Source organism: Phaseolus vulgaris, chromosome 2, assembly GCF_051622355.1.
Source record: "Phaseolus vulgaris cultivar YP4 chromosome 2, ASM5162235v1, whole genome shotgun sequence".
Taxonomy (NCBI): Eukaryota; Viridiplantae; Streptophyta; class Magnoliopsida; order Fabales; family Fabaceae; genus Phaseolus; species Phaseolus vulgaris.
This window is the reverse complement of record NC_143499.1, coordinates 38,123,217-38,143,525: the sequence shown is the minus strand read 5'-3', so window position 1 is coordinate 38,143,525 and position 20,309 is coordinate 38,123,217. Positions and strand designations below refer to the sequence as shown.

At 32.7% G+C, this 20,309-nt stretch overlaps 1 protein-coding gene across 2 annotated transcripts; it reads right to left on the bottom strand.

The window, feature by feature from the left end:
- Positions 1-9,283: 9,283 nt before the first annotated feature.
- LOC137811857 (calmodulin-binding transcription activator 2) lies at positions 9,284-20,031 on the bottom strand. 2 transcript variants are annotated; one of them, XM_068613712.1, is made up of 13 exons: positions 19,767-20,031; positions 18,004-18,123; positions 17,402-17,517; positions 17,136-17,224; positions 16,775-16,817; positions 15,948-16,125; positions 15,683-15,799; positions 15,026-15,336; positions 13,707-14,240; positions 12,633-13,324; positions 11,641-12,220; positions 9,795-10,121; positions 9,284-9,709 (listed from the first exon to the last, which is right to left on the bottom strand). In XM_068613712.1, the coding sequence occupies exons 1-13, from the start codon at positions 19,804-19,806 to the stop codon at positions 9,596-9,598; spliced, it is 3,261 nt and encodes a 1,086-aa protein (XP_068469813.1). In that variant the 5' UTR covers positions 19,807-20,031; the 3' UTR covers positions 9,284-9,595. The 2 variants fall into 2 exon arrangements, with proteins under 2 accessions (XP_068469813.1, XP_068469812.1); XM_068613711.2 differs by having other exon boundaries at positions 9,284-9,712; positions 19,767-20,019.
- Positions 20,032-20,309: the final 278 nt, after the last annotated feature.

The window sequence follows — 20,309 nt, the reverse complement described above, 5'->3', positions numbered from 1 at the left end:
TGGTTCTTCATTGACAAGGTAGATATTTTAAGGCCTTTTATAAATTATGTAAAATGATTCAAAATGAAAAGGACTTGTTTATCATTCATAAAATAATCATAAGAAAAAATTTATAAAGTAATGATTTCAATAATTCTTTGAAAATAAAAATAGTGGTATTTATTACAATTTTTCACCCTACGAACACCTCAATAAAATGATGTCGTGAAAAGATAATTTTTTGTCATTGCAAGAAATGACTAAAACTATGTTTGTAATTCAACTACAAAACACTTTTGGATAAAAAGAGTAAACACAACCTACTGTTTAAGAAAAATTAAATAAAATTTATCCTAAATAATTTTATGAACTTTGGAGAGGTAGGAGATCCAACATATTATATTTTCAACATTTTGAATATCAATGTTTCATCTTAAATAAAAAGAAAAATCTTGAACCAATATTTACTCTAAAAAGTGATAAAACAACCATGTTTGATTATACTAAAAAAAGTCTACGAAGTTTATAATTCTAAGAAAATGATAGTTGAAGAAGTAATCCATGTGATGATTAATGACTATAAGTGTAGTAATAAATTATTAGAGTTAGATGATTCCTTTTAAAACTTGTAAATGATGTCAAATGAAGAAGGAAGATGTGTCTAGTCGACAATCAAACATAGTTAAAGATGTTTACTAGGTGATCAAATAACGTTGAAGGTGTGTTTAATTCTTCATCAGACGACCAAGCTAAAATTTGTGAGTTAATTAACATGAATGCTCATACAAAAAATATCACATCCCTAAAACTATTCTTAATTAGTGATTCAAGTGAGAGAGTTGAACAAGATCAATCTTTCAAGAAAAGTTATGAAGCATTAAATAATTAAGACTAGATCCGAGCAATGAAAGAATAGTTTGATCAATTACAAAAGAATGATGTTTGGAAGCTTGTAGAGTTGCCAAAGAACGAGAAAATTGTTGGAGTTAACTAAGTCTTTTGCAACAAACTAGATAAACAAGATAATATTGTGAGAAATAAGGTTAGAATATTATCATAAATGTACTAGATTATTATAATAAATGTACTCATAAAAAGAAGACGTAAACTGCATAAAAATTTAAGCACCTATCAAAAGACTCGAGGTTATATATGCATCTTATTGTCATTTATTGCTCACAATAATATGAATTTCTATCAAATGGATGTTTAGATGCATTCCTCAAATGGTGACACTAAGGAAGAACTCTATGTGGAACATCCCACTAGATTGAGATTACAAATTATCTTAAACGTATTTTCAAATTAAACAAAGTTTTATACGATCTAAAACAAGTTTATAGAGCATGATACGAAAAAAAACTTGGTTCCTTCTTACTAGAAATGGGTTTTCAAGAGGAAAAGTTGATACCCCTTTATTATGCAAAAAAAATCGAGTTTAACTTCTTAATTTTACAAAATTTATGTTTATGATACAATTTTCAATGCTAGTAACAACCTCTTTATGAGAATTTTGCTAAAATGCAAAAAAAATAATCAAAATGAGCATAATGGATTAACTTAAGTGTTTTCAGGACTGCAGATCAAACAAATACAAAGTTGTATATGCATCCATTAAAACAAAGTATAGGAAGGAACTTCTAAGGAACTTCAAGTTGGATGATGCCAAAAAAATAAAAAATAAAAAACATATCCATACAACCACTTCACTAGGACTAGATGAGGAATCAAGAAAAGTGGACAACACCATATATAGACAAATATTTGGTTCATTTCTTTACTTCAATGTATTAACTTAAGAGATCTTTATATAGAAATTTCAATGATACTTTTAAAAGATGTTTTAACCTATATTTATTTTATACATGTATCATAAAAAAGATTGTCTTTGAATGATATTACTGAAAAACCCCTTACTAATATGTTGATACAATTTTTATATTAACCACAACCTTGCATAACCAAACTTTTTGCATAGGTTTATCTTTCTTAATAATCATGAGACATGAGAATTTTCGAGATAACAACTCAATCATGTTGATCTTGTATAAATTATCTTATCTATTAGCAATAAATAGTTAAGTCTCATAACATTTTTTTATTACACAGTGATTTTTTGAACACAACATGACAACCACTATCACACAATGCTAAGTAAATTATGTTTAAGATCATTTACTAAAAGAACTTTCTCATAGAAGATAAAGGTTTTATACCCATCTGACCAACTTTAAATTATTTTTCCTTACTAGTTACCGCTAAATATAAATTATCCTCCATTCTTGCTTTTTGATGTCTTGGAACATAAATTTTCCTCCCGATATATGTCATGAACAACCATTTCCTAGATACCATGATTGAGGTTGTCTTGTTGTCATTGAGCACACCTGCAAAAGGAATTATATTTTTTTCAGGTACCCATATATCATTAAATCTTTTACCATCAATATATCTTTATAGTTCTTCTTAAGAATACCGCTAAATAATACAATATAAGATGACGATGGTGATGCATTGATGAGCATATATTTATTCACACTCACTAGCCTTATTCATAGATTATTGGACTATAATAATAAATAAATTCATTTTTTAATTAATATTCTTATAATTGGGTTTATTTGGGCCTTAATTATTATTATTGTTAATTTTGTGTTTTTAAAGTAAATTATCCAAAGGAAACATCTACCTTTGTGAATAGGCCAAATATGCAAAAGTCCAAGTTGCTTCTTGAACCAAAACAGAAAACAAATTCAGAGGAGAAGAAAGAGAAAATAAAATCTACAATATCTCAGAAACAGAATTGGAAGCAAATCTTCTGCAAAATACAAGAATTCTGGAAAGATAGAAACTTGGAAACGGTTAACAAAATATAAACTACAATATTCTCTCAAGATCCTTGGAGCAGAAAAGCCTATAAAAGGACACAAGCATCAAGGAGAAAAGAGAGAGTTTCATAGGGTTTTCTTAGTTTCTTTTCTTCTTTATAATTCTTTTGTTTTGCCTCTGCATGGAAGGCTAAACCTCTGCATGAGGTTTTGTTCTATAAAAGTTTCGATTTTTAAGTCTCTATAGCAGTTGTTTTTATTGTCTAATCTCCTGGAAAACTAGTTTTTGTGAGAGGTTGTACTTGAACGCATGATTGAGAGTCTTTTTTGTCTTAAACTTTGGTTTCTTAGTTAGTTCGCATCGTTCTAATTAATTTATTGGGCGCATGATTCAAGAGAGAGGAGGTAAGCATTCCCATGGAGTATACGCATGGAACAAAGTGGGTATTGATTAAACTAGTAGACGCATGCTTTACTGGTGAGTTTCAGTTGAATCAGATCGGCGCATGTTCAATCTGGTTTAGCTCTGTTGGAGGATTGAGAAAAGATTAATCTTTAGAGAACCTGTGAAGAATTCAATGGTGGAAGAACTTGGGATCAACCGCTTTTTATTTGCTATTTTAATCTCTTTTATATTTTTTGCACAACTATCTCAAACCCCTTTTTTATCTTTATTGTTATTGCTAACTTTTATTGCTTACAGATAGATTTTAAACCCTGATCAACTGATCTTACTATTGGATTCGTTGGGAGACGACTTGGGGTCATCTGACCACAGTTATACTATCATCTCTCTAGTGTTAGACAAGTCTACGCTAGAATCATATTAATTTGACAGTAAAACGACAGCTATCATGCATGCTTTGTGTTATGAATGTTTTTGTTTATATTCAATCTCGATTTTAGTATGAGGTCATTTTGGTTTTCTTATAAGAAGATTAAAAGACTTCTCACCTATAAAAGATTGGGATTGGACTTTCCTTAAGGAAGTAGTTTAGTTTGTAGATCATTTACTATCATACTAACATCTTCTATTTTAGAACCTTTTCCAAAACTTTTAGATTCCATAATCACTTCCTTCTTTAGTTCTTTAAAATTTGGGTTTTTAGTCTCAAGTCTTTGCTTCAAATGTGTCCTTTTCACATAGTTTCTCATTTTTGTACTTGGGCTTAATGTTTTATTTGATAATAACATCTCCTTCTCATACTTAGTTTTAAAAGTCTGAAAGTATTTAAAATAACTTTGTAATATGGTACAATGTATATCAATAGAGTCTACCTCAGGTTGATCATACTTTTTGTTCACAATGAGAGCAACATGAGATTCTTCCTCTTTATTATCATTCAATTCAAAGAGATTAAGATTTTTTTTTTCATGTTGACATGAATTATTTTTCTTGTAATAGGAATTTTAACCTATAATGACCAAGCTTCTCAATCACACTAAATGCCCTTTTTCCTTTCATTCTTTAGATTTCTTTTTTGGATTGAATATTTCCTCTTTTATGAACCCTACGTGTTTTCTAAACACCTTTTCAAACTTGTGTGTTCGGAAAGAGAAGTCATCTCAATTGTCTAGCTCAACAATGTCTGATAAGTCCTCAACAATGTCTTATAGGCATTGAGAAAAAAAAATCTTATGAGCATCACATCACATCACACTAGAGCACTTCTTCATGAACTTCTAAGATACCAATAAGCTTTTCTAGGATAAGTTTCTTAGTATCCTCATGTTGAGAACTCCTTTGAGTAGATATCGTTCTTAAGATTTTGTCAATCAAATCACAACTTTTAAAAACTCTTCCAAATGATTGATTTTTATTGCCAATTATCTTAAATCTGCAAATATACTCTCATTTTCTTCAACATTGAAAAATTTGTATTAATGAGTTAGAAAACTGAGTTTGTTCTTCTGAACTTTCTTTGATCTTTCATATGTGATAGTAAGTGTGTTTTATATTTGTTTGACACAATTTGAATGATTGTACCTTAGCATACTTATTTTACAATATAGTCCACATAACAATACTGTGAGCTTTGGAATTCACTTGATATCAATATTTTTGTTCTTCATTCTAAAGATACCATAGTATCTAGTAGTGATTTCCATCTAGTGGAATGTGGTGATCTTTTTCCACCATATCTAACATGTTAATGTGACATGACTCAAAGAAAACAAGCATCATTTGTTTATAGTAGTCATACTTTATTCCTTTGAACATAAATGGTTGACCACATGGCCTTCTAACTTTACAAGTCTTGATTATAAGATTCTGCCTCTCGTTCTATAAAAAACTAACCATGCTAACTAACGTAGTAGACAGACTCTAAAAGGAAGTTGAGTAAAAGCACAAAGCTTTTTTCATAATATTGTTAGATCATCTAATATATAAATGTTTATAAGAGAAGGAGAGTATATGAATTTATTTATAAGAAAGTAAATTTGACCTATATGGTCACATGTTCCCACTAGGTTACGCAAGTTATGGAATGTTACCTAAGGGGAAGAAAACATTCACATGGAACTTGCAACGACCAATGTTCCTATGTAACATCCAACGATGAGAGATGGAGGACAAAGATCCCTCAAATGTGGGAACCACAATAAACTCAACGTCAATATTAGAAAATGACCTAAACCTCCTTGTTACATTCACAAAGGCAAAAATCAGCACCAAATTAATTTGAAACGTGCATAGAAAGCCCAAATGAAAACCACAACTTCATGTGCATGAGGTCCACAACCCTTACCACCCACTTTAAAGGTATATGGAGAGTGTTGGTATATAAAATCTTGGAAAGAAAGGAAACAAAGTTATTGTTGAAGATGGTTGCTGCCCCTTCAAGATTGTGTTTGATGAAGACTTGTATGCTGTGTTTGATGAAGACATTTATGTTCTTTCCATGTATTTGTGCTTTGCTTTAAGTGTGTCTTAGTTAGTGCTTAGAGGTTGTCTAAGAGTGGCTTTTTGCTGAGTAACTCACCTCATAACCACTGGCCATGTGTTAAGAACAAGCATAAGTTTTCTAAAACTGTTTTTCACATGTTTCACACAAAAACACGTTTTACTGCATAAAAATAAATCTGTTCTTTTCTAAATAAACAGATTCATTTTCTTCACTGATGCCTTGGCTAAAGTCTTGTAAAAATTGGATTTTGTGCATCAGGTATTTTGACTAAGTCTTCTTCTTTTCAAAACGACTGAGTTTCAAATAGGTAAACTTCCTCTGTTTTCGTTTTGAAAAATAAATCTGTTCATCTGTAAATGAATAGATTCTTTTTGCCTCTGGTGCCATGTCATGCTTAAACGGTTTTCTGTTTTATCTCAGCACCAGAATGGTTGACTAAGTCTCCTCACTTAACAGATTCTCTAACTGCTTTTGAAAATAAATCAGTTTATTTTATTTTCAATCTGTTCATTTTATAACAGCTTTAACTGTTTTTCAAAATTCTGTTATAAGCTGGCTTTCTATAAAATGCAAACTTGTTTCTGAGTTTAACAACGATTCAAAGAGTTTATACTTTTGCAAAAAACAAGTTTTAACAGCAGAGAATTAAGTGTTTTCAAGGATTAGCATTTGTTCTTCAAAGATTTCAAAAATCAAAAAGTGCTTGTTCTTGGTTTGGTTCCAAAAGCTTGGTGTGAGGTGCAGCTACTGTTCTAGCAATCTTGCCTACTGGTTTAAGGCTGATCTTTGTTACCTCAATCAGGTGTAGTCGTTTCACTTCTTATTACTTGTAAAAGTTTGGTTGAATCCTCTTCTTGATAGGTGTTCTTGAAGAGTGGATGGGTGTGTATGAGTGCTGAAATAGGTTTTTTCAGCAAGAGTACCTAAGTTCTTGTAGGTTTCAAGAACAGTGGGAAGTGTACTTGATTGTACTGTGTGTTAGTGAATTGCACCTGTTGTTGGTGAAGACTGGATGTAGCTCAGGTTGAGTGAACCAGTATAATTGTTTGTGTTCATTCTCTCCCTCACTCTGCAATTTCGTTTCTGCATAATTGATAAAACAACAAAGAAATAAATCTGTTCAATTGTAAATAAATTTGTTCTTTCTGGGCACTGTGCATACTGTTCTTGATTTCTGAAAAAGCTGTTGTAATCTGATAAGAACATACACAATCTGCTAAAACCATTGGAACAGATTGACTGTGATAGGCTGATCAAGAAACTGTCAATATCATTAATTGAACCTTAATCACTTGCTTGAAATTGAAGCTTGCAGTTTCTGTGTTTCACTGTTTTTCAAATCTGATATTTGAGTGTGTGCTGTTGGAAATTCTCACTGCATAATCTTGTGATTAATCTTGCTGAATTAAAAGCTTTTCAAACAAAAACAGTGCTGAAATAAATCTGTTCATTCTTACATAAATCGATTTATTTTCTGTAAAACTGGGTTAAACACTGTTTCTGCGAAGAAGTTTTAAAAGGTCAATTCACCCCCCTCTTGAACTTTGGCACTATTAAACCCAACAGTTATGTGGGACTTAATTCCTTTTGGAATAATAAAAACATAATAAACTCCCACGTATTGGAAAAAGATGATAGAAGAAAAGAAAGAAAAAAATATTAAATCTCATTCAAAGCTCGTAGCAAGCTATATGAATCAATCTTAGATTGAGAAACTTAACACACAATGTAGTTCTTGTAGCAAACTATATAAACAAAAAAACACTAGTGTGTGCTAATGGTTAATCAATCACAATAAACTCATAATTCATGTTGTTATCGTTATGTTGTGCTTATTAAGTCATGTGTGTGTCTGGTATTCATGAATGTTCTAAAGACCTTGTCATGATCACATACAAGTGGTCACACTTGACATTCATATGGGTAATTTCATCATGTGTATATTGCAATTCATACACCACACTTTAAGGGATATGGATATCATTAAATAATTTGTCAAAATTTAAAATCCCTCGTACCACATACAATTTAACTACAAAGTTTATCCTCTCAATGATCCAATATCTAGTACTTTACACACCACCGGAAGGGGCAAAATTGATTCTAATCAATTTTAGTGTTAGCATAATTGACAAGTGACTTATTTTACCCATATGAACCTTGTTCATTAGATCTCCAATCACAAAGGTTTGGTAGGTTTCCAACACTTGTTTGTTTTCAATTGGCTTGAGTCTCATTTCCATTGATGTTTCTTAAATCATTTTTCTCCTTGAGGATTTTGTTAGAGGATCTACTAGATTTCCTGTTGACTTATTCTCCTTGAGGATTTTGTTAGAGGATCTACTAGATTTCCTGTTGACTTAACATAATCAATAAAAATTGTTTCACTCTCTAGCAGCTGCTTTATTAAATTATGTCTCAATTATATGTGTTTTTCTCCTTCATAATTATTTTTAGTTATAGTTATTGTCAACTTGCAATCACAATACATTGACACTAATAAGATTGGTTTCATTTCTAGTGGAATGATTGTTAAGTTTTTCAACCACACATCTTCACTTTCTAACATTTCAAGAGTAGTAAACTCTTATTCAATTGTTGATCTTATAATAATTATTTGTTTAGTTGATATTCATGTAACCACATCATCTCTAAATTTAAACAAATAATCACTTATGGATTTTTCTTATCAAATCAGTAATTCAATTAGCATCATTGTACCTTTTAGTATAATAAAAAATCTACTATATATAGTATCTCTTAAATATTTCACTAGTCTTGCAAGAGCATCCTTATGATCTTGATTCAAACATCGAGTATACCTACTCAATTTAGCTACTGCTTAATCAATACCTGGTCTAAAACTATTAAATGCTATAAACTTCTAATAATTTAGACATACTTAGGTTTGAAAAATTGGTTCTCCTTTGTTTTTCTTTAATTTAATATTAACATCATGATAGGTGTTTGCTGACTTAAAGTTATAATAATTAAATTTTCTACAAATTTCTTAATATATTATTCTTGAGATAATAATATGACTCATTTCCTTACTATTCTGACCCATAATTAAACTTGTTTTACCAACATCTTTTATTTCAAACTTAGTTTGTTTATAAAACTATCAATAGTATTACAATAAAAATAATCTAAATGTTTTCTAAGACTATTTTAATCTCTAATGTATATTTATAATTTTCTATTTAGAATTGTAGCATTACAATAAAATTCTAAAATTCTTCTAAAGAAAAATAGTTATTTTTCACTAATAATCATTTTTATCAGTATTTCAAACAAAACATCATTTTATCATGATAATCAGTATATAATCAAGTATTATAATAAATTATATGAATTAAAACAAAATTTAAATGACAAGTAAACCAAAAACAACTAACATGTTGGTTTGAAGTAGTATTAGACTCGAACGTTCTAAATAAGATCTCGGATTCGAAACTTGATGAAAAAAATTGTTAGGAAACAATGATTGATACTCTAAACCAATAACATGGTTATCCAAAATTGCAAATGACTAAACTACTAAATTATTAAAATATAATGATACAATTTTAAGAATTAAAAACATTTCAATATAAATAAAATCATCATGTCATATACAAATCACCATATATAAAATTAAATCATGTCTATTATGTTATTTGAAGTGTCAAACCTTAACGCGTTCAAGGTTTCATAATCTATTTATAATCCAACCTTGGATACTAGTGTTTTGCTATAAAACAGGAAGACCTATGATCCAATATATATTATATCTACAGCAGCACGCGATGTTAGGAAGTTTCCAATGGCAAACAAAACCAACTGAGCATCATGTATTTACCGGGTGGGAGGGTGAGTGGGTAGAGCCACAGCAGAGAATCAATCGAAAGCTATAGGTAAGAAATTTTCATCATCTAAAAGCATGTCAATATCAATCAAATCCTCCACACCGTCAACTGCCTCTTCAGAATTCATCGAATTCATATTATCTCCCTGCTACATATAAAAACCACGTATAATTAAACCAAATATTCGTCATGAGTTTATAAGTAGGACAAGACAAGCTGATAGAAAATACCTTGGTTTGACGGAAGTCCTCAACTACATTTAGCACCCGCCGGTATTGAGCCCGTGCCTCTGGATACTGAACCATGGACTTCACCCGTGAAAGGGCCTTTTTGAACCTTGCTTCACTCTGTTTCCTTCCTTCCTTGAGAAAATCATAATCATCCTCTTTCAGAGATTCGCTTGGTTGGTCAGGGACGACCTTGTTCACGGTATCTGATCGAAATCCACGTAAACCACTACCCTTGCGCCTCCAGCGTAATATGACCTTTTCCAGGATTCCCACGGACCATATGATTGGTTTATACTGCTTTCTGACCTGGTGACCTCTTACATGAGCCTTCAACACCATGGAATTCAAGTCAGTTGAAGAATATATCAAATGTACAAGGGCACATAACAAAAAACAGACAAAAAAAGAGAGTTCTATGGGTGCTCAATCTCCAGGCTTCTTCAGCAACCAGATTGTAAATACTTTAGGAAAACGAGATAGAAGACAACAACAACAAATGAAGGGAAGGATAACATTATTTCTTAAACCTGGTTTCCTTACAACGAGAGTGGAAACCATTACCAACATTGACACCCAACGTGATATCTATGAGCATGCAAGTTATATAAATACCAAAAAGAGGTTGGGAAGTATTGTAGACTAAAAAGCATTTTAGCACTCCCTCCTAACCCAGGGGGACTAAATACTTAAATACCCCACCAAACATTTCATACCACTTAATGAGATCAAGGCACCAAATACTCAAGTCCCCATCATAACACCTTTCCTAAGAGCTGACTTCTTGACAGCTCACATTCTACAACACCTCACTTCTTCGATAGCTAGAAGCCTTTGTGGCTAGCTTTTTCCAAGATACCAAGAACCACCTCTAAAACCAATTGATAAAATAAAACGCCCAAACACTTGGGGAATCAACCCATAAAAGTTAGTTGTTAATGGAGATAATCAAATACTTAAATACTTCACCAAACATGTGAGTATTAGGCACCCCATAATACTCAAGTCCCTATGTGTAGATTCCAGTTTGAACATTTAAACCAACTTTCAGTTTCCATTGAACATTGTGTCAACATGTTTGACATTTTTTTCTAAATCCAGTTAGAAACAAAATTCACTTCAAACTCTAGTTGACTTTAAAATAATGAGTTTATTTCTTCACTTAATTTACAAACTAAAATCTAAACACAATACTGTCAACTTTCACCTAAATTGTAGAATAGTTGATGATAGGATGTTCAATGTGGTAAATCCAACAGCCATAATATTAAAAAAGCAAATTAAAAAATTAGTTTCTACACTTCACATAATTTTCATTTTAGTCCCTATATTCATAAATTCTACATTTTTGTTCCTATTTGAAAAAAATAACATTAAGGATTTGATCCTTCCATTGGACAACGTCACAACCATATTAGATTTAGTCCCTTTCTAGTTAACACAACAACACCGTTTTTCCACTTTAGAAGTAAAAAATTTATATTTGATTTTAGTCCCAACATTTACATTTTGGTTCCTACAACCGACACACTAGTCCCTCTCTACTTAACAGAGTTTTCCATTTTAGTCATAAGTGGAAATTTTATACTTCATTTTGGTCTCAATTGTTACATTTTGGTTTCTACACCTAGTCACGTGCCTTTTAGTTTTGGTCCCATATGGGAAAAATAATCTAAGACCGTTAGAACTAAATTAAACGATAGGGACTAAGTTTTAATCAACTTTTCACGCAGGGGCAAAAATGTAGAGTTTTTTCATTTAGAAACTAAAATAAAAATAAAGCCACTAAATGTATAGTTTAACTTACGAAAAATAGGAAGACAGGAAAATAAAGAGTAGAACAACGAACCTGGATTTTAACAATTCTTTGACGAATGATCAAGAATTCTTTTCTCTTCTTCCAACCCCGAAACTTTTTCTGTATTTGTATTGCAGCAGCACTGGCTAAACCCTCTCCTTGTCCAGATTTGTTCGTCCTAGAAGCTAAAAGGGAAAGAGCTTGTTGATCTGACAATCCAAATTCATCATCATCATGCTGAGCTAACTGTTTCCTCTGAAATGACTGCATTCTGTATACTTGATGTATTCGATCAGCAGCTTGTGTAGCATTCCGGACAGCATTGAGGGAATCCTTAAGGCAGATAGCATCTGGTACTTCACCATAAAGCACAGGTAAAGCAGTTCGCTCTGAAACTGTTTGTACTGCTTTCATTCCTGAAGTTTCTTTCCTACCATCTTTATTTTCCTCCATCGTGAGTAATTCAAGCTGGCTAGTTAATAATGACTCAGCAAGAAAACCGGAAAGTCCTTTGTGCCCATTGCTAGAAGCAAGATCCGCAGGTGATCTACCTTCACGAGCTTCTGAACATGGATCTGTCACTGCTTTAGTGTCTGCACCCATGGACACAAGGACTGCAACTGTTCGCTCCCTGAGCAAATGGACAGATAATAACTAAGGAACAAGTTCATATTAAGTGAAGATAATACATCTGAGGACACTTTTGAAAAGGAATACTCTAATCTGGAAGTATGACAGAATATATCTTTTAAAGTTTCCTTTAACTGACCAAAGCAATTGTTCTAAAATAATTTGCAACTAGTTTACATGTATAAACAGTCCACCAACATTGGGATTATAACAGAATAAATTTTAGAAATGTTAAAAAACACAGATTTAGGTAAGGAGCTAAAATATTCATATTACCTAATGGTTTCATGTTCAATCAAATCCAAAATTCAGGAAAGTTGGAAATGATCAGGGTAACAAAAGAGGTTTAACACACATAAAGTAGTTGTAACATGCACAAAATCAAATCAAAACAATTAAAAAAAAGTCTTTACCGGCCACAGTATGCAGCCCAATGTAAAGCTGTCCATCCACTCGCATCACGGAAGTTGATATTGACTCCAGCAGTTATGATTGGTTTTATGGCCCAATCGTAACCAAGAGCAGCAACTAAATGTAACACGCCCTGCCCTTCTTCACTTAATACACGAGGCCCTTTACCAGTTTCAGTTACTTTGCGAAGAAGCCATGAGTACAAGGTCTCTTTAACCTGCTTGTGAAACATATGCTCCTTCAACTTGTGTTTTGTTGTATCCATCTCCACAGTTGTCTCTTCTCTACATGAATATTCTTCTTCCTCTTTCAATGAAATAAGCTTGAAAATTAAGTTTCTTTTCTCCATATCATCCTCAAACACTTGATTTGAAGTGTGCGCTGAATTTAAAGAAAGTAACCCCACCAGTCGCAAATGAAGGACCATTTCAGTTGCACTGTTAAAAAAATCTGCAAAATCGACATTTCTGTCGACACCTTCTCTGTACTCAAATTCCCGAACTTCACTACAAGCAAACCTATTGGCACGTGTTACATAGAAGGGAACCCGTCCAATCTTATGAGGTGGAGCTTGACAGCATAGAATTCCGTTTGCTAAAACCTCAGCAGGAACCTCCACTTCCCCAAACATACAGGACCAATTACATGCTGTCACCATAGGTTGACTCTTCAAAAATGTTCCAACAATCAACACCTGTATGGTTTTGAATAGTATATGAGTCAAATTAAAGCCAGTCTTGTCATTTCATTTGTGGTAGAACTCAAAGAAAAATTATTAAACCATTAGTGGTGCATAAAACTCCAAAGCAGATAAAGAATATTAACAGGATACATCAAGAAATACAAGAAATTTCTGTAAGAAAGAAATAGACACAAGTTGGGAAATATCCATATAAATAAGGAACAAAACTATAAGCATCTGACCTGAAAAAGAGCAGTCAACATCCAAGAGGCAAAATATGAAAAAATATTAATCTAAAGTAAATTCCAAGTGCCAAACATATTTAATTACTTATCCCACCACACACAAGAAAAACATAGCAAAATTATAATTGTGTGAATCTAGATTAAAGTACCTCAATTTCTGATTCAGCATAAGCCCATTTAGGTGAAAAATCATTTATGCTAAACAGCTGATCTTGAGAAAGGGACAGGTTTAATGATGTATCATCTATCACATCTCCACAATCATCTGTGCTCCATGAAATGCCAGGGGAGGACTGCATATGCAGATCATCCACACCTGCAAATTCTTTAGTAATCCACCTAGAGAAACTATCAACCTTCTTTAAGCTCTCCTCTCCATCCAATAATCCACGCTTCATGGTCAAGGCATAATTAATACTGGCTTCACCAGGCACTTCATACTCAGAATTGGATTTCGTTGCAGGTTGAGATTGTGTATTTGTATACTGCTTTGAGATGTTTTGGTGCACAGACTTCTCTTTTAACTCACCATTAAAAGTGAACATCTCAGCAACAATTTCTGGGCCTACAGTATCAGTTACATCCCCCAGTAAACTAGTGCCATAATCAGATCCAAATTCCAAGCCCAATGATTGGGTAAGGCTCCACTTAGGTAATTCTATTGTATCGTCTTCAAAAGGAATCTGAATAAACATTAAAATAAAAAAACCAAAAATAGTTATATATCATTGCTAAATCTCAGAAACTGGTGCAGATTTTAAGATTTTGATAAGAGATATACAAATACATTTAAAAAAAATTAAAAGGGATACAGTAGGACAAACATTAAGTAAAAAAAAAGTTTGTAGAAAACTGTGATAAAACACTTTTTCTAGCATTTCTACAAGTTCAGAAGCAATTCAAAACATTCAATGCTACACAAGTACATCAGTAACATGACGTAATGAATACATCCCCTCCCAATTCCTCGTTCCAGGCATTGTAACTTTCTAAAACACATGTGACTAATTCCATAGAAAGAAAGTAACTGTATTTTCCCCGGTTACTTTTTCCACAAATGAATCTTCTAGAATCTCTTAATATTCTTTTGATAAATAGCAACTTCCACCAATCCTTACCCTCCCAAGCTTCCCTGTCCTATTCTTCCTTTTTCAAAGATAAAACAATAGGTGAACATATAGCCCATCAAACAATCAAGTCCATTAGAAACCACATAGAATAATAGAACTTTAATCATCAGAGTAATGTTTCGAGCATAGTAGTCAACAACGCTGCTCCACCATGATTGCAATAACTTTGATTTCTGGAACCAGACAGAAAATTGAAGACATCATCCTTTACAATAAGATAGCACAACTTCTCCGAATGGAACCTCAAATAAAACTCATTTGTGCTGAGAAATCAGAAGCCTGCATATGCAAGCAAGAGTACACTACTAGAAGATGTAGCCAGAAAAAACAGTATGTACCTGCCAATTTGAGTGGATAGGCTGTGAGGCCCTTTCCTCTTCAGTGAGGGCATTTTTACGCCCTAAAAGGTTGCCTGGAACAGTATTGTTTTCTTCAAGGATGTTTCCCGATGCACTTGTTGGAATAGATGTAGATGATACAAGAGAAGTAGCAGTATGCTTTCCTGAAGACTGCTCCATGGCATTGTTCCATGATGCAATGTCATGTGCTCTATGACCCTCGGTGTAAGCAGTATCACTAGCTCTAGACTTATGACCCTGAACAAATGGGATATATTCAGCTCCAGGAACTGGAAACTGTGCAGGATCACCTGAAAACATCTCAAAACAAACCACAAAAATTCAAATGTCGAATCCCAGAAAAAGCTGATAAATTTAGACTTTATTTAAGACATTAAATATGTTAGAATATACCAAAAAAATGTTCAATATCTTGATTGTATCTTAATTTAAGACTAGTGTCCACATTTCCTTATTTTCTTGAAATTTGTTTCCTTGTGGAGATTAGTATTATATCAAATAGAGTAAATAATATCAGTATCAGTGTATTCGGTCTCCTTAATTTCTTTTCCTCTCTCTATTCATAAAACCCTTTGAACAAAATAGAAGTTACAAAATGATCATCAAAAGCAAATAAGAAAAGGAAGATAAGATAACCTGAAAATGGATGTGTAAGATATGAACTACTTGAACAAGCATCAATCTTATCCATCGGCCCCAAACTTTTTGATTCATGATAGGATTGTAATCCTGAACTTGCTTGATGAATATCCTCTAGGAAGAAGTTTGATTAAACCATTTAGACCAAATGAACCGAACACTTATGTAAATATATGGTGTAACAGTAAACCAACTTAAAGCCTGGGCATGTTAATTAAAGGAATTAAGTGTGACAACCATAACATAAACATGACAGATTTACCTGAATCAGCATCTTCACATAAAGACGTCAAAGTGCTGGTTGGGCTCATGGAATCTGTACTTCCTGAAGGCACACTACCATAATTTCTGGGAAAGCCAGATGACAAAGAACTTCCATTCTGGGAATCTGATGTAGCCTCACCAGAATATGTTTTTCCACCAACATTGGTTTTGTTAACCTGAAATACAAACCCACAAAACACCTATTAATAAATCATTAATGATAAAAAAAAGTGAGTCAATATTAGATTCAAAAGTTTTCTGCCAGATTTCAAGAATATTATAGAAAGAGTTTGGGATCTTTTCAAAAGGATTATGCAACTTCCTCTATGTCATCAATTGGGATTTATAATGGTTAAAAATCAATGTCTTCTCATGTAAGAAAAAGAAAAATATAAATTTTAGCAGCGGAAGAGTAAATACTGAATGTTAGTATGCTACCATTTTGTAGACCTCATAAAGCTTAAATATAGCTACCCAGGCTAACAATTACTGAAGAAGCATATTCTCTAATGCATGATGGCAAGAATTTAAGAAGGAAATCAAATGGAAGATAGATTTTTGTTGACATTATAATCAATGTTTAAGGGAAAGTAAATAGTACTTGTACAGTAGTACACTAGTACTGTTTTCCCCCGTCAAGTCTAGAGGAAAGTCCTCGTGATAAGAAAAAAACAGAACAGACTACGCTTGAGCTACTAGATATCATACATACTCAGGTCAAAATTGCACCAACAACAAAATCATGCAATGATACATTCTTGCTCTAGTAAGGAAGCAAAATACCTGAATAAAAAAAGTGTGAAATAAAGAAAACAAGTCAAATACCTTAACATCCAAGTAGTGGACAAATACTATATGCATCATATCCCTGCATAAAAACAAAATCATTTTCTAATTAATTGTATTAAACGTAAATAATTTTAGTAGAATATTGGAAACTTAAAAATTTGCTGAGAAATGCAAAAAGAATTCAGTCTAGTAACGTGCGTTTATTATAAATACTATTAACTGACTCCAAAAATACAAATATAAGTACACTAATGCTAGTAAGTAATAATGTAGTACTTAAAGTAATAATGTAGTACTTAGGAAGAAATTCAGACAGCAACTTCCGTGAAAAATATAGTACTTCAAGTTTAAAGACAGCGGCAAGCTAATAAAATGTAAACTAGTTCATCACACTCACGGTTCAAGCATCCAATAGCTTCGCCTCTGAAAACTTTCATTTTCTTCTCCATGGGCATAGTAGCAGTGCAACACATCAACACTTCCCACCTAATTTTGCACAAAGGAGGTATTTTTTAGTGTATAAAGACTAGTTTTCAATTAGAGAAAAATAAGCTGAAATAATTTGTATTATCTTATATATATATATATATATATATATATGCATGCTTGTCTTTCAAAGATTCTATCAACCACAAACTGAAAAAGGAAACTTTCATGGCTTGCCTTCAACTTTTCATGAGCTTCCTTCACAGTCTTTCCATCCTTTTTCTTTCTCCAAATATGTCCATCTTTTCTGAAGTACCTTAAAACCTTCCGATCAAATAGAAAAAGGGAGCCACCTGCAATCACCAAATACATGACATGAGGCAATGGTTTTATGAACATGAAGCTATAATCAGAGATAAAAGATGAAATAAACTTAGAAATGCAGTCAAGTTTTAGCATGAACAACAAAACTATTAATAGCATCCTAGAAACTACATACATGATCATGCGAGAATAAAATATCAGGTTCCCTTTTATTAAATCAGATATCTTTTGGAATCTAAAAGGTTGGCATGTATAAGGTTGTAAAACAGCTTAAGAAAGACAATTTGTGACGTTTAATAAGCAAGCCTTTTGCTGCAAAAGAAAGACAGATATGCCCAACCTCCATAATTGGCATTGATAAGGTTGTCGAACAACCTCAGGAATACCTAGATGCAACAAACCATTCATGATGGATTAGTAATTTTAAGCATTTAAGCAATTCAATCCACCCATATGCACAAGACTGACATAGGAGGCAGTAATAAATTGATCAGTAACATATACAGAAACCATACTTGGTGGCCTGTTAGGTGGTTCTGGTGTGATTTGAAACATCCGATAATTGCAAAGAATTTCACATATTTCTGCAGGGCGCAACCACCTATTCTGGGCTTCAAGTTGTAATTGCTGAAGATCTGCAGAGTAATAAAAAATAGAACATGGCATTCACTTAAACATTTGATTGCTAAATTATCACATTCACAATTTAGCAAACTTTAAAAATCAAACTGCAGCCACACTAATCACATCAACAATATTAATAATTTTAATTATTACAACCCCACATGCATAAGAAAATTGATTTATTACTTGTAACTAGGATTATTAGCTTTAAGAGATGCCACATAGATTACTGCTGCTGCCGCTGGTTTAAATATTTGATGATTTATGTATTGACCTATTCATTTCCCATGATGCAATGACAAATAGAGGATCTAGCAACCATAGTATCAGCATGCTAAAACAACAACTACCAAAATATTTTGCTATTAAGAAATTTGCAGCTACAAAGCAAATTCTTGGGATGAAAACTGTTTAGAAGAAAGTGGCAAGTAGTTCGAGTTTGAACCTTTTACAAGCTGGGTTATATTGAAAAGGTGCTGAGAAAATTAACAATGTAAGATTCAAAGCATGTTAGCGCTTCTGTGGCAAGACACTTCAGGATAGGGACAGTACCCAAGATTTAAGAACAGTATGATTTCATGTCTCAAGTTTCAATGCTTCAGCTTGGTAGTCTAAAGCATGCAATTGATTTTACTTGAGCTACTATAGTACAGGAGTTTTAAGCAGGATCACAGCTAATGAGGGAAGCAACATCAAGAGACTTTTGGTAATTGAGAGGTACCAACTAACATGATGTAGTCATTTTGTTTTAAAAGGGGCACTGGACAATATTATATAGAAACATATTCTGATAACAGAGGAGGCACTGTTGGCTATGCGGATACCTTGGATGCAAAGGCTTTGCTTGAACATATCAACTACAAGTATTGCTGGCTCTTCCGAGCAGAAGAGGATGTTGCTCTCAGTAAATCCAAAGCAAACAGAGTTGACAAAATGGGTAAAAAAAATTAAGTAGCTTATTCTTCTCTTAAATAGTTGAAGGGCAATTATTATGTAAAGTCAACTTGTCTCTTGCTCGACATATCTCTTCTCACATAATGAAAATCCAGCTAGCACATGGCCTAGGAGAATTTCTTTGAACCACATAAATTTGTTACCACAGAGAAAGCAGAGAAATGTACAGTGTTCTTTTACCCTTTGAAATACACAAGCAAACTGCTACAACAATAGAACCCATTTAGCAGCAGACAATAGCTCTTCGGCGCCAATTAGCAGAGAGCACCATATTTTTTTACAGCAACAACAGCATTATAATTTTTCCTCAGAGTAACATGCATTATATCTATTTAATGAAGAACCAATACCAATCCCTAGGCCAAGCATTCACACCAGACACAGTCACAATTAAGTAAACGCCATAAAAAACACTCTATTCTTTTCACACAAAATCTCAAATTGAACAAAAAGAGGACATTTCCAAAAAAAATATACACAGAATTTCAGACATACAAAAGGAGAGATTTGAAACCCCCTAACAATTAACTCATTTCCAGAATCCTAAAACAAACAATCGAAATTTGAGGAAGTCAGGCTACTCGAAATCATTCCGAGACAAATGAAACAACATGATCGGGCATTGATTATCCAAGTCTCAATTGAACATTAACTTAATCGAAGCATAAGTAATAGAAAATGAATTAAAATAAATGATGACCTAATCGAGGTCCCAAACCGTAAGAAGCAGGCTCCGCCATGGCGAAGACCGAGGAATCAGAGATAGATCGACGCGGAAACGTTGAAGCAGTGTGTGAGTATCTCTATCAATCAAATACACTTTTTAGCTTTCGTTCCTTCTTTCTTTCTTCGCTTTTCGCTCTTTCCAGTCAGCTTCTTCTCACACAGTAACGTGACCAAGTGAATAACCAGAACAGGCGGGACATGGGGACAGCTACAACCTTTATTTTTTTTTTCTTCTTCTTCCGTTTTTTCATTTACTTTTTTATTTTTATTTTTCTAATTTTTTCTATTTCTTCAGTTTTTTTAATATTTTTATAGTATATATAGTCTGAAAATAAATATACCATCAGGAAACTGATGTTGACTACAATGATAGAAGTAAGTTGCTTTTAATTCATTATTTGGATTTAGTAATTTTCTGTTGAGACACTTTTAAATGATGATAAGTTTTTATTTACCCATAGAAATTTAATACAAGTAAAAAAAATATTACAATAATTCCATACATCATGTAACTAAT

Excerpts from the sequence above, each read along its gene's own strand:
- LOC137811857 (XM_068613711.2), bottom strand. The coding sequence starts at position 19,806 with ATGGCGGAGCCTGCTTCTTACGGTTTGGGACCTCGATTAG. Across the intron at positions 17,225-17,401 it reads AAGCTCATGAAAAGTTGAAG|GTGGGAAGTGTTGATGTGTT; the intron begins GCAAGCCATGAA and ends GTGCAAAATTAG. Across the intron at positions 16,126-16,774 it reads TCCACTACTTGGATGTTAAG|GTTAACAAAACCAATGTTGG; the intron begins GTATTTGACTTG and ends TTTGTATTTCAG.